Here is a 14,140-nt window from a genome sequence, read left to right on the forward strand (position 1 = left end):
ACCTTTGTGGTTTTACTTTTTAATTTGGCCCCTAGCTGCTCATACTCCCTCAGCAGAACTTCTTTCTTAGTCCTACCTATGTCATTGGTACCTACATGGACCACGACAACTGGATCCTCCCGCTCCCACTCCCAAGTTCCTCTCCAGCCCAAGGAGATGTCCTTAACCCAGGCAACACAGCCTTCGGGACTCACTCTCGGCTGCAGAGAACAGTAACTGTCCCCCTAACTGTACTGTCCCCTACTGCTACTGCATTCCTTTTTACTCCCCTAACTTGAATGGCCCCCTGTACCACAGTGCTGTGGTCAGTTTGCTCATCCTCCCTGCAGTCCCCGCTCTCGTCCACACAGGCTGCAAGAACCTCGTACCTGTTGGACAAGTGCAAGGGCTGAGGTTCCTCCAATGCTACTTCTGGATTCCCATACCTGCCTCACTCGTAGTCGCACCCGCCTGTCGCTGACCACGGACCAGATTTGAAGTATTTAACCTAAAGGGTGTGACTGCCTTCTGGAGCAAAGTATTCAGGTAGCTTTCTCCCTCCCTGATGTATCACAGAGTCCGAAGCTCAATGAGAATGCAAGCCTAATCCTTATAATTTAACCCTTCTAACCCTGGTATTATTCTGGTGACTGCGCTGATCCCCCTCCAGGACCAATATATTCTTCCTGAGGTGCAGTGCCCAGAACTGAATGCAGTGCTCCACATGGGATCTAACCAGAGCTGTATATAATTGTAGCATAACTGGCACCCCTTTGTACTCCAGCCCCCTAAGATAAAGGCCAACATTCCATCAGCCTTTTTAATTATTTTTTGTACCTGTTTGCTAGTTTTTAGGAGAATGCCCCAAACTTATGAGGGTCCATCCTTTTCAATACTGGACATGTGAGTAGCTTATTAATCTTGTACAAGCTTAGGACAGAAGTAGCACGACACCAGTTACTTGCTGTGCAGCCAGGCTTCCATGTTCAGGAACACACCAGCTGCTGCTACGCCTTCACATTTTGTATCAATTCCAAGTTTCTGCTCCAAATGCAATAACAGAAGCGTCACACAGCCCATTGTTCTGTCCATAGTGCTTCCTCTCGGCATCACTTGTTGGAAGTCTTCAAGCAGAGTCAACCATCAATTGCAAAGCAGGAGTTGGAGAATGCTTTGGGCTATGAGCAAACTTTCTTCTGCTTGACGCCCAGAACAACTTCCCAAGCCTGAACAGTGTCAATGTTGTGAGACATCCTGACATTATTGTGTCACCAAATGCGGAAGAAACCCTAAGCATGGTCTTTAGCTTTTTATCTCCGCTTTTCAGATGAAAGTCTTTGAACATTATTGTACACTTCGACTGTGTCACCTAGTCCCTAGATGAGTTGGAATCCATAAAAACACATGGACAGTGCAGCAGTGGTGAACTTAAGAACATAAGAAATAGGAGCAGGTGTCGGCCATTCAGCCCCTCGAGCCTGCTCCGCCATTCAATAAGATCATGGCTGATCTTCTACTCAACTCCACTTTCCTGCCTGATCCCCATATCCCAGAATTCCCCAGAGTCCAAAAATCTATCGATCTCTAGCCTTGAAGATACTCAACGATTCAGCATCCATAGCCCTTTCGGGCAGAGAATTCCAAAGATTCACGACCCGCTGAGTGACGCAATTCCTCCTCATCTCAGTTCTAAATGGCCGACCCCTTATCCTGAGACTCTGCCCCCTAGTTCTAGACTCTCCAGCCAGGGGAAACTACCTCTCAGCATCTACCCTGTCAATCCCCCTCCGAATCTTGTGTTATATATGATGCTGTATCAGTTGTCTCTTTCTGGATTTCGATAACATTTTTAATCAGTGGTTATGGTTGTATATTCTAAGATTGTCCGAGTGAGTCATTTTTCAGTGTTGCGTAACTGCCTCCAAATGAATGAATAACTTAACAAGAATTCACTTTGGGCTGGATTTGTCCTTTTTAACAGTAATTGCTCCTATGTAAGATATTGCTGCCATATAGGGGAGTAGCATGAAACTAGCTTGGCAATGCTCAAAATGGTGCAAAATAGAGTAACGGTTTTCCTGCTGTTTTTTAGGTATCTGGTACAACATTCTCCGAGGGATTGGGAAGTTGGCAGTCATCATTAATGTAAGTGTATGTTATTTATTGAAGAGAAGAGTGTGCATTCCTTCAGGAATTTTCCATCCCACTGTTTAATATATAAATACGGAAGTAACTACTTCTAAATGTGTGTGTGTGTGTTTGATCCAAGTGTCTCGACACTTGTGGCGACCAATTTTTTCCATTTGTATTTTATGAAAAAATTGCAATGGCCTTTTTTGAGGATTTTCTGCCCCAGAACTCTGATAAAGTTGAGGGCAAGACTATTCCCCCAAAAAATGAAATGAACATGAACGGATGAAGCTTTGGGTGAAAACTAATTAATGGTGAACGCTGTAAAACTAAGAATGGGAAATTGACGTGCCTGTTAATCGTTTAACCTTTTCAAAGAGATCCGAAGTAGCTTTTCCCAAGGCTTGAGGGATGTTGTAGATGTACAGAGACCAGCGTACCAGTAAAACCGAGAACCTTTAGTGTTCAGCATTCTGCAACCTGTGTTTCAGTAACACTATCACAAGAGCTACTGTGACTGTTGGTACACTAAAATCTCCTAAAGCAATTGCATGTTTGTATGTAAAATCAGATGTTGCAACCAATGACTGTGTTTACATGAGGTCATTATGCAGCATCAAGCACACACTACCTGATGGTAACTGACTCGAGGCTTCCATGTGTCAGTCTTGAGCCAGCTGCTAAAAGGTGCACAAGCACAATAGTTATACAACAACAACTTTTATATAGCGCCTTTAATGTAATAAAATGTCCCAAGGCACTTCACAGGAGTGTTATCAAAAAACAAAATTTGACACCAAGCCATATAAGGAGATGTTGGGGCATATGATCAAAAGCTTGGTCAAAGAGGTAGTTTATAAGAAGCGTCTTAAAGGAAGAAAGAAAATTGGAGAGGCGGAGAGATTGAGGGAGGGAATCCATAGCATAGGACCTAGGCACGACCGCCAATGGTTGAGCAATTAAAATCAGGATGTTCAAAAGGCCAGAATAGGCGGAGCGCAGTGTTTGAGGGGGAGTATAGATCTGGAGGAGATTACAGAGATAAGGAGGGGCGAGACCATGGAGGGATTTGAAAAGAAGGATGAGAATTTTAAAATCGAGGTGTTGTTTAACTGGGAGCCAATGTAGGTCAACAAGCACAGGGTAGATGGGTGAGTGGGATTTGGTGCGAGTTAGGACATGGGTGGCAGAGTTTTGAATGACCAAGTTTATGGAGGGTATTAGGCTTATTGGGTCGATTGGGCTTGTACTTGCTGGAGTTTAGAAGAATGAGAGGGAATCTCATTGAAACTTATAAAATTCTAACAGGACTAGACAGACTAGATGCAGGAAGGATGTTCCTGATGGCCGTGGAGTCCAGAACCAGGGGTCACAGGCTAAGGATAAGGGGTAAGCCATTTAGGACTGAGATGAGGAGGAATTTCTTCACCCAGAGAGTGGTGAACCTGTGGAATTCTCTACCACAGAAGGCAGTTGAGGCCACTTCATTAAATATATTCAAGAAGGAGTTAGATATACAGGAAACTTTGTGCTATCCGGCACCGACGGGACCGAGCTGTTGCCATCCCATCAAAACTGCCGGACAAACCAGCGCTAATGTTGAAACATACGGAGATTTTGAGCTCCGTATCTGGCAACAAACCCTGTTGCTTAGCAACAGCTTCTAAACAGTCGGCCGTACCTTGCAAGCGTCTCTGTAGCTTAGCAACAGCTTCAGCGAGACCTTGCAGAGCTTGACTGTTGAGAAAGAAGCAACAAAAAGAAAAAAAACCTAACGAAACGGCTCCTGATTTTTGCAGGTGGCTCGAGCTTGCCGGACATTTAGCCTCTGGATAACACAAAGTTTCCTGTATTTCTTAAGGCTAAAGGGATCAAGGGATATGGGGAGAAAGCAGGGACAGGGTACTGAGTTTGGATGATCAGCCATGATCGCATTAAATGGCGGAGCAGGCTCGAGGGGCCGAATGGCCTGCTCCTATCTTCTATGTTTCTATGTATAACTGGGGAGGCTTGCCTGGAGTGCGTTGGAATAGTCAAGTCTAGAGCGATAAAGCCATGGATGAGAGTTTCGGAGCAGATACGTTGAGGCAATGGCGGAGACTGGCGATATTACGAAGGTGGAAATGGGCGATCTTGGTGATAGAACTGATATGAGGTAGGTAGCTCAATTCCTGATCAAATGACACCAAGGTTGCGAACAGACTTGGTCAGCCTTGGACAGTTGCCGGGGGGGAAGAGATCCAATCAGTGGAAAGGGAATGGGGTTTCTGGCGTGAACTGAAGACAATGGCTTTGGTCTTCCCGATAGTTAATTGGAGTAAATTTCTACTCATCCAGTGCTGGATGTCGGACAAGCCGTCTGATGGTATAGAGACGGTGGAGGGATCGAGAGAGATGACAACTACCTTTCCAAATTCTTCCTCTTCAGTGAAGAGCTATCTGTGTCTCTCGATGCTTTCCTAGAACAGTATGGCTGAGATCAGGAGCTCCATAGAGTGAATGACCAAACTCCTTTCCAGTACCCCGCAGAGCTCCCTGGCACTCCAGTGCTCTGCTCTACCGCACAGCATTGCACTGCGCAACCAATAAGTCGTTCAAACACCACTCTGGTCAATAAAAATTGAATCAAGGGAAAATGGGCCAAAATATCAGTTTTATCAACTCAATGTGATCAGCTTTGTTTAAGTGGCACCAACGTAAAAGATTTGAAACCGGCCTGTTGACCCATGTTTACTTATAGTTGACACTGGAACAGTCACAAAGGTTAATGTGCAGGAGCGCCATTGTTTCAAAGGTAATGGGATGTCTGCCACATGCCTGTAGACTTTAAGTTTTAAACATGATTTATGCAGATGAAACAAATACCTTTTTTGTATAAATAATAGCACGTTGTATATACAATCAAGACTGATGGGGCTTTTTCTTAAATTAGATTTATGAACCAGAGCCAGTCAGTTCATGCATCTTTATAATCCAACTTTAGTTTGGATTTGACTATTTTGAAAGTGATCATTTTACCTTACTTGGAAACTATATTGAGTCTAATAAAAACGGAACTCCTTCATAGAAACATAGAAGATAGGAGCAGGAGTAGGCCATTCGGCCCCTCGAGCCTGCTCCGCCATTTAATGAGATCATGGCTGATCATCCAAATTCAGTACCCTGTCCCTGCTTTCTCCCCATATCCCTTGATCCCTTGATCCCTTTAGCCTTAAGAAATATATCTAACTCCTTCTTGAATATATTTAATGAATTGGCCTCAACTGCCTTCTGTGGTAGAGAATTCCACAGGTTCACCACTCTCTAGGTGAAGAAATTCCTTCTCCTCTCTGTCCTAAATGGCTTACCCCTTATCTTTTTAGACTGTGACCCCTGGTTTTGGACTCTCCTGCCATCAGGCGCATCCTTCCTGCGTCTAGTCCTGTTAGAATTTTATAAGTTTCAATGAGATCCCCTCATTCTTCTAAACTCCAGCAAATATAAGCCCAATCGACCCAATCTCTCCTCATACATCATTCCTGCCATCCCAGGTATCAGTCTGGTGAATCTTCGCTGCACTCCCTCCATGGCAAGAACATCCTTCCTCAGATAAGGCGACCAAAACTGCACACAATACTCAAGGTGTGGTCTCACCAAGGCCCTGTACAACTGCAGCAAGACATCCTTGCTCCTGTACTCGAATCCTCTCGCTATGAAGGCCAACCTACCATTTCCCCCCTTAACCGCCTGCTGCACCTGCATGCTTACCTTCAGTGACTGGTGCACAAGGACACCCAGGTCTCGTTGCACTTCCCCTTCTCCCAATCTATTGCCTTTCAGATAATTTGCCTTCCTGTTTTTGCCACCGAAGTGGATAACCTCACATTTATCCACATTATACTGCATCTGCCCAGTCACCCAACCTGTCCAAATCGTACTGGAGTTTCTCGGCATCCTCCTCGCAGCACACACGCCCACCCAGCTTTGTGTCGTCTGCAAACTTGGAGATATTACATCTAGTTCCGTCGTCTAGATCATTAATATATGTTGTGAATAGCTGGGCTCCTAGCACCGATCCCTGCGGTACCCCACTAGTCACTGCCTGCCACTTGGAAAAAGACCCGTTTATTCCAACTCTTTGCTTCCTGTCTGCCAACCAGTTCGCTATCCAAGTCAGTACCTTACCCCCAATTCCATGAGCTTTAACTTTGTACGCTAATCTCTCATGCGGGACCTTATCGAAAGCCTTCTGAAAGTCCAAATACACCACATCCACTGGTTCTCCCTTATCTATTCAACCAGTTACATCCTCAAAAAAATTCCAGTAGACTAGTCAAGCACGATTTACCTTTTGTAAATCCATGTTGACTTTGTCCGATCCTGTCACTGTTTTCCAAGTGCTCTGCTATTACATCTTTTATAATGGACTCTAGCATTTTCCCCACTACCGATGACAGGCTTACCGATCTGTAATTCCCTGTTTTCTCTCTATCACCTTTTTTGAATAGTGGGGCTACATTAGCTATCCTCCAATCCATGGGAACTGTTCCAGAGTCTATAGAATTTTGGAAGATGACCAGCAATGCATCCACTATTTCTAGGGCCACTTCCTTAAGTACTCTAGGATGTAGATTATCAGGCCCTGGGGATTTATCGGCCTTCAATCCCGTCAATTTCCCTAACACCATTTCCCTACAAATACTGATTGCATTCAGTTCCTCCCTCTCGTTAGACCCTATGTTCCTCCGCTGTTGGGTTTAGGGGAAGATGTTTCACTGCAGTTGCACTATTAGAACATTAAGGATGGTGTCATTGGTGGCACAGGGGCATTGATACCCCAACATGCTGATGGGACACAAGCTCATGCCATGCCGCCCTGTGTGGAGAGTTCATGATTTTGCCTGTGTTGTCAAAGGAAGTTGCCATGCAGAGACACTGGGAAAGGGGGTGGGCGAGGACGGCGGGGCGGGTGGGCGTTTGAAGAGAGAACAAAACTGTAAACCAAATTATTCCAGCCTGCTTTCTGCAACTTCCAGCGACATGAACCTCCTAGGCTTATCGGACACAGTAGCATAGTGGTTATGTCACTGGATTAGTAATCTAGAGGCTTGGACTAATGATTCAGAGATGAGAGTTCAAATTCCACCATGGCAGCTGGGGAATTTAAATTCAGTTAATAAATAAATCGGGAATAAAAAGCTAGTATCAGTAATGGTGACCATGACGCTACCGGATTGTTGTAAAAACCCATCTGGTTCACTAATGTCCTTTTTAGGGAAGGAAATCTGCTGTCCTTACCCAGTCTGGCCTATATGTGACTCCAGACCCACAGCAATGTGGTTGACTCTTAACTGCCCTCTGAAATGGCCTAGCAAGCCACTTGGTTGTATAAGGCGGCTCACCACCTTCTCTATGACAATAGACGCCCACATCCTTGAACGAATAAATAAAAAAAATTAACAATCTTAAAGGAATAAGAAAAAGTTTTAAAATGGGAAGAATGCATACAAATTCAATGGAAATAGAAATTTCACTGTGATGAAACATGTAAAGTGAATGGGTGTTCAGTGTCTGAATGGATCCAAGGATCATATTGTGCCAAGACATATAGTCTATTTATTGAATGGGCCATTACCTGACTTGCTAGTTTGTAAAAATGAGAAGCTGCCTTATATTTGTGCTCATTGTCACACACAGTGGCTAGCTTCATGATGGTTGGGTCATCATAGCCTGCGGGCATTGCAGAGGCAAGGGGCATCTCTTTCAGTTTGGGTGCTGGTACTAGGTTTTAACATCACATTTGAGCATCAACTTGTTCATAAATTCAGTGCGGCATGCTGAAGGTTTCTAGTAGTAGATGGAATATAGCACGTGAAGATGCTGCTTTTGTTTTTTTTTTACATGTTCAATATACAGTATTCACATCTTTAGCTTTATTAAAGCATTTCTGCATTTGTATGGGGTTCTATTTTCTACTTTATTATTGGAGAATGCTGGTGTGAAACTGGCCACGTGGATGAGTAATTTGGGGCTGGTGTTATTGCACTGATTTGGAGTTGCAGCCAGTTTATAAACACAAACCGCTCGGTACCTTGGGTACCAGAAGCCCTTCCCAACCAAAATTGCGTTGAAGTTCAGATGCCTTCACCGTCGTTGAGCAGCAAATGTCACCAGCTTACAAATGGTTCATTGTGCCAAGTTACCTCACTGTGGCGAAATATTCCATCAAGGAAGGAGAGGACTAGCATCTCGGCTCTTACGGATACAACAACACTGCAAAGCGCTTGTGGGAGGAATGTCAGTGGCAGAGGTTGGGGCATTGTCTCATTGTAATGGTTGGCAGCTTCTGTGCCAAGCAACTGTGGAGAACTTGTAATACAAGTGGAGGAAAGGGTCATGTACAACATTTGTACCTGACTCTTCCATTTAAAACTTCAGTGGTTGGATGATAATTCTAGAAATCTGTTGTCTTGGAACTCTAATGATTTATTGCAGAATTCCAAACCACAGAGTACTCGAGTAGACGAGGGAAATGTTTCCAAGGAAATTGGCTTTTTGCAGCTGTGAGATTTTTTTTTTCTTCTAAATCAAAATTTCTACTGGGAACGGAACAAAGACTTGCTTTTTTGACCTTTTATCCTCCTTTGGGAAAAACGCCAAATCTTTTGGAACATTGTTGGTTCCTTCTTTCCTTGACTTATTTCTCTGCTAGCTGTCTCGAAACGTCGTCCTTTTAGATCAGCAGCCAAGCCAGGGTAGCCACAGATCAAAATACCAAACTGATCACAGGCCCATGAAAGAAGGAGCTTGAGGTTGGGTAAGGGAAAAGGTAGCTCTTAAAACACACCAATATAGAAAATTAAAATGTTAAATGGCAACACTTTCTTCTCTCTTTCTGTTGTCTTCTCCTTTCTCCTCTTCCTCCCATTCATCATTTTTAAACCATTTTATATGCAGTTCCCAGAAAAGTTGAAATAATATTTTGTGGTAAAATATACTTTTTGTATTGAGAGAAGGATCGGGGATTTTGATCATTATATATTCTTCTCCCTCTCCCTCCAGTGGGCCAGGCCCCTCCCCAGCAATCATGAAAATCCTTTGGTAAGTCTGTTTACCAGCTGGCCCCTGAGCAATGTTTACCATTGAAAACACTTCTGCATTTGACTGGGTGGGAAAGAAAGGGTTAACGGTTTCTGTTCTATCTCGTTTATATAAAAAAAAAAATGAGCCTAGGATTACTTGGCCAGCAAAATGTGCTTGAATCAGTTAGTTTGAACAGTTAAATTGTACAAAATCACCTTGAAAGGATTTGAGAGCAGGTGCAGGCAGTTGTTTAGTAGCAGTCAAGTCATCTGTTGATGCGCGCGACGCCGATAATGACGCCAGACTTTGTAGCCTGTTTAACCAGCTCAGTTGATCTCTGCCGTGTTATTGACTGACTGGATGCATGAACTAGAGGTGAATGGATCACCCCCATGAGTCCCCAACCAGAAAACCAGCAAAAGCTGGCACAGGCCCCACGGCTCCAAAATATGACCTGTGAAAGCAAGTAGTTACACTGAAAATGCAGCGGGACGGGCTCATCATAACTTGAGCTGCAGCCACACCTAACGTTCCAACACTTGTAATGTAGGGGGGGGCGGAGGGGATGTTTTTAATGGTACTGCAGAAAATGATTATTAATACTTCAAAAAAAAAGATCATGCCTTTTCTACTGTAATGCTGAAAGAGCAATATCTTTTTTGTCCTAGATGGGTTACAGATGTTATAAGTATGAAAAGTAAGTTATGACAGACAGCTGTTTCTGCACCCCCCCCCCCCGCCACACCCCGACCAATTCCTATTCAGCAAGGTTGTTATTGGAAAGGAGACAGAAACCCCACAAATAGCAAAGGAATAGACGGTTAGTTTTCAGAGTATTCAACAAACTAATAGATATTGTACTATATTCAATCAATCAATCAACTTTTTTATTGTCATTGTTAGTGCACAAGTGCAGTACAACGAAATGTAGGCTTGCGGCTCCCGAGAGTGTACATTTAGATTAAGACATTTAAACATTCAACATTCATTTGGCTTGTAATACATTAACATAAGCATAACCATAATAAAGTGCATTGGCAGATGTGCAGGCTTTAGAGTTTATTTGTGGAGTTCAGTAGGATGACAGCCCTGGGAAAGAAGCTGTTCCTAAATCTGGTCGTACGGGTGCAAATGCATCTGTAGCGTCTCCCAGATGGCAGGAGGGCGAACAGACTGTGGCTGGGGTGGGTAGGGTCTTTGATGATGGACCGTGACCTCCGTAGACAGCGTTTCTGGTATATGTGCTCTATGGTCGGTAGCCGGGTGCCGGTAATGCGTTGGGCAGTTTTGACTACCCGCTGCAGGGCTTTCCGGTCATAGTAGCTACAGCTGCCATACCATACTGTGATACCGTTTGTCAGGATGCTCTCTATTGTGCAGCGGTAAAAGTTAGAGAGGATCAGGGGTGACAGGTTACATCCCTTCAGCCTCCTTAGGAAATATAGGCACTGCTGGGCCTTCTTCACCAGAGAGGAGGTATTGAGGGACCAGGAGAGGTCTTCCGTGATGTGGACTCCGAGGAACTTAAAGCTTATTATACTCAATAGTATAATATTATACATTATACTATTGAGTTTCAGCCGTGGCTCAGTGGGTAACACTTTAGCCTCGAGTCAGAGACTTGAGCACAAAAATCTAGGCTGACACTCCCAGTGCAGTGCTGAGCGAGTGCTGCACTGTCTGAGGTGCCGTCTTTCAGATTAGGCGTTAAACCGAGACCCCGTCTGCTCTCCTCAGGTGGACGTGAAAGATCCCATGGCACTATTTCCTCCAACATAAGGTCAGAAATGGGGATGTTTGCTGATGACTGCACAGTGTTCAGCGCTGATGTGCCTTCAATAACCACAATACTAGACGTTATAGACTTTAACAAGTTGGCTTTTAATCACTAAGATCAGAGCTAACATCTCAACACACCGACTGGCTCGCAGGAATGAGTCATACAGATCCTGGGATCTTTAAGTAAGAGAAGTCAGGGGCGGAGCCAAGAGCCAAGACCTGGAACCTTCCAGGTTAGTCAGGAAAGAGGAAGTGAAATTATACACCGTGTGGGGGAGGGTAATATACATGAGTGCAAAACGAATACAGGATCAAGACAGACAGATTTCATTACATTCACCCCTTCTTTAGATTTAGTCCATCGGGGTGATGTTTCTTAAAAGTTGGTATAAGTGAGTCTGTCAGGAGGTTTTGCGGTTCTCAGTGATTGGCGCAAAGCCGGTTGGGGTGCCTCTAGGGGAGTGGATTCTGGTTCCTCCGCTGTCCGGGCCACCGCAGTGTCTTCCAGGTTATCTGCAGTGTCCTCCAGGTTAAAGTTGGGTATTGATACCTCTGGGCGTCCTGTCTCTTTTTGGTGTAGGTCTTCCTCGGGTAGTCTCTCATCGTTCTCTCCGCTCCCCGAGGGAGCGAGGTCTTTTATGGAAACAGTGTCCTCTCGCCCGTCAGAGTATTCGATATAGGCGTACTGAGGGTTTGCATGGAGGAGCTGTACCTTTTCCACAAGGGGGTCCGTTTTATGGCCTCTCACGTGCTTCCGCAATAGTACTGTCCCCGGAGACGTCAGCCACGCGGGTAGAGATATGCCCGAGGTGGATTTCCGGGGGAAAACGAACATCTTTTCGCGAGGGGCAGCGTTAGTGGCTGTACATAACAGAGACCTTATGGAGTGGAGCACGTCTGGGAGGACTTCCTGCCAGCGGGAGGTCGGAAGGCCTTTTGACTTTAAGGCTAACGTGACAGCCTTCCAAACAGTAGCATTCTCCCTTTCCACTTGCCCATTACCCCGGGGGTTGTAGCTAGTGGTTCTGCTAGTGGCTATCCCCTTTGAGAGCAAGAACTGGCGCAGTTCGTCACTCATAAATGACGTCCCCCTATCGCTGTGTATGTAGTTCGGCATGCCAAACATGCAGAATAGATTACAGAGACATTTGATGACTGTGGCACTGGTCATGTCTGGGCAGGGAATGGCGAAGGGGAAGCGGGAATATTCATCGATGATATTGAGGAAGTATACGTTACGGTCGGCAGAGGGAAGGGGTCCCTTGAAGTCCAGACTTAGGCGCTCGAATGGCCGTGTGGCTTTGACAAGGTGTGCACGGTCAGGCCTGTAGAAACGAGGCTTGCATTCCACACAGATGCGGCAGGCTCTGGTCATTGCCCTGACCACCTCGATGGAGTGGGGCAGATTGCGGGACTTTATAAAATGGTATAGTCGGGTGACCCCTGGGTGACAGAGGTCGTTGTGGAGACCCTGTATAATTTGTCCGTATGAATGCTGGCACACATTCCCCGCGATAGGGCGTCTGGGGGTTCATTAAGGGCTCCCGGCCTGTACATAATATCATAGTCGAACGTGGATAGTTCGATCCTCCACCTGAGTATTTTGTCATTCTTGATTTTCCCCCTTTGTTTGTTATTAAACATGAAAGCCACCGACCGCTGGTCGGTGAGCAGGGTGAAACGTTTGCTGGCTAGGTAGTGTCTCCAGTGCCGCACTGCCTCCACTATAGCCTGTGCCTCCTTCTCGACAGAAGAGTGCCTGATTTCAGGTCCCTGAAGGGTTCGGGAGAAGGCCACAGGTCTCCCAGCCTGATTGAGGGTCGCAGCTAAGGCAAAGTCTGACGCATCGCTTTCGACTTGAAAGGGAATGCTTTCGTCCACTGCACACAGTGCAGCCCTTTCAATGTCCTGTTTGATACTGGTGAAAGCCTCCCGAGCTTCAGCTGATAGTGGGAAGGACGTCGATTTAATGAGGGGTCGGGCCTTATCAGAGTAATTGGGCACCCATTGGGCATAATACGAGAAAAATCCCAGGCACCTTTTTAAAGCTTTGGGATTGTGTGGCAGGGGCAGTTCCTTTAGGGGGCGTAATCGGTCAGGATCCGGTCCAATTACCCCATCTTCCACCACACAGCCGAGGATACAGAGACGGGTTGTGTTGAAGACACATTTGTCTTCGTTGTCGGTTAGATTCAGCTTTAGGGCAGTTTTTAAAAATCTCGCAAGATTTAGATCGTGGTCTTGCTGGTTGTGCCCGCAGATAGTGACATTGTCCAGATAGGGGTAGGTAGCTTGTAGTTTATTCTCGTCAACCATGCGGTCCATCTCACGTTGGAAGACCGAGACCCCATTTGTTACCCCGAAGGGCACTCTGAGAAAATGGTAGAGGCGTCCGTTCGCCTCAAAGGCGGTGTATGGGCGGTCCTCCGTTCTAATGGGGAGCTGGTGATACGTGGATTTGAGGTCGATAGTCGAGAAGACTCGGTATTGCGCAATCTGGTTGACCATTTCTGATATGCGGGATAAAGGGTAGGCGTCCAGCTGGGTATAAATATTAACAGTCTGGCTGTAGTCAATTACCATCCGTTTCTTTTCGCTATTTTTAACTATGACTACTTGGGCACGCCACGGACTGGTACTGCATTCAATAATGCCTTCCCGCAGGAGTCTGTCCACTTCCGCCTTGATAAAGTGTCTGTCTTCCAGACTGTACCGTCTACTTTTGGTCGCTATGGGCCTACAGTTCGGAGCAAGATTAGCGAATAAAGAGGGCGGGCTGATTTTTAAGGTTGCTAGGCCACAGATGAGTGGCGGCTGGGACCCGCCATATGCTAGCGTGACACTTTCGTGGTGGCACTGGAAGTCCAGGCCCAAGATTACATTAACACAGAGTGCTGGCATCACGAGGAGTTTAAAATCCTTGTATTCCGTGCCTTTTACAGTCAGTGTTACCACACAGTAGCCCAAAATGTCCGAAGTGTGGGGCTTAGCAGCCATAGCAATTCTGCTCCGTGTAGGGGTTACCGTTAATGAGTGCCGCTGTACCAGGCTAGGGTGGATAAAACTCTCGGTACTCCCACAGTCAATTAAACATTTCGTTAAATTCCCGTTTACCTGTATGTCCATCATGGATTTTGTCAACGGGTGTGGCCTGGATTGATCCACCGTGATCGAAGCCACTGTTGGGCCC

At 45.7% G+C, this 14,140-nt stretch overlaps 1 protein-coding gene across 4 annotated transcripts in view; it reads left to right on the top strand.

The window, feature by feature from the left end:
* ano1a (anoctamin 1, calcium activated chloride channel a) overlaps window positions 1-14,140 on the top strand; it is a 292,742-nt gene that overhangs the window by 247,968 nt on the left and 30,634 nt on the right. For all 4 annotated transcript variants that reach the window (XM_086008194.1, XM_086008196.1, XM_086008197.1 and 1 more), the window contains one exon: window positions 2,072-2,124. In XM_086008194.1, coding sequence (XP_085864320.1) covers window positions 2,072-2,124 — 53 coding nt within the window. The remainder of the gene's footprint in view (window positions 1-2,071; window positions 2,125-14,140) is intronic.

This window comes from Somniosus microcephalus, chromosome 15, assembly GCF_052327205.1.
Source record: "Somniosus microcephalus isolate GS21.2 chromosome 15, FLI_Smic_1.0, whole genome shotgun sequence".
In the NCBI taxonomy this organism is placed as follows: domain Eukaryota; kingdom Metazoa; phylum Chordata; class Chondrichthyes; order Squaliformes; family Somniosidae; genus Somniosus; species Somniosus microcephalus.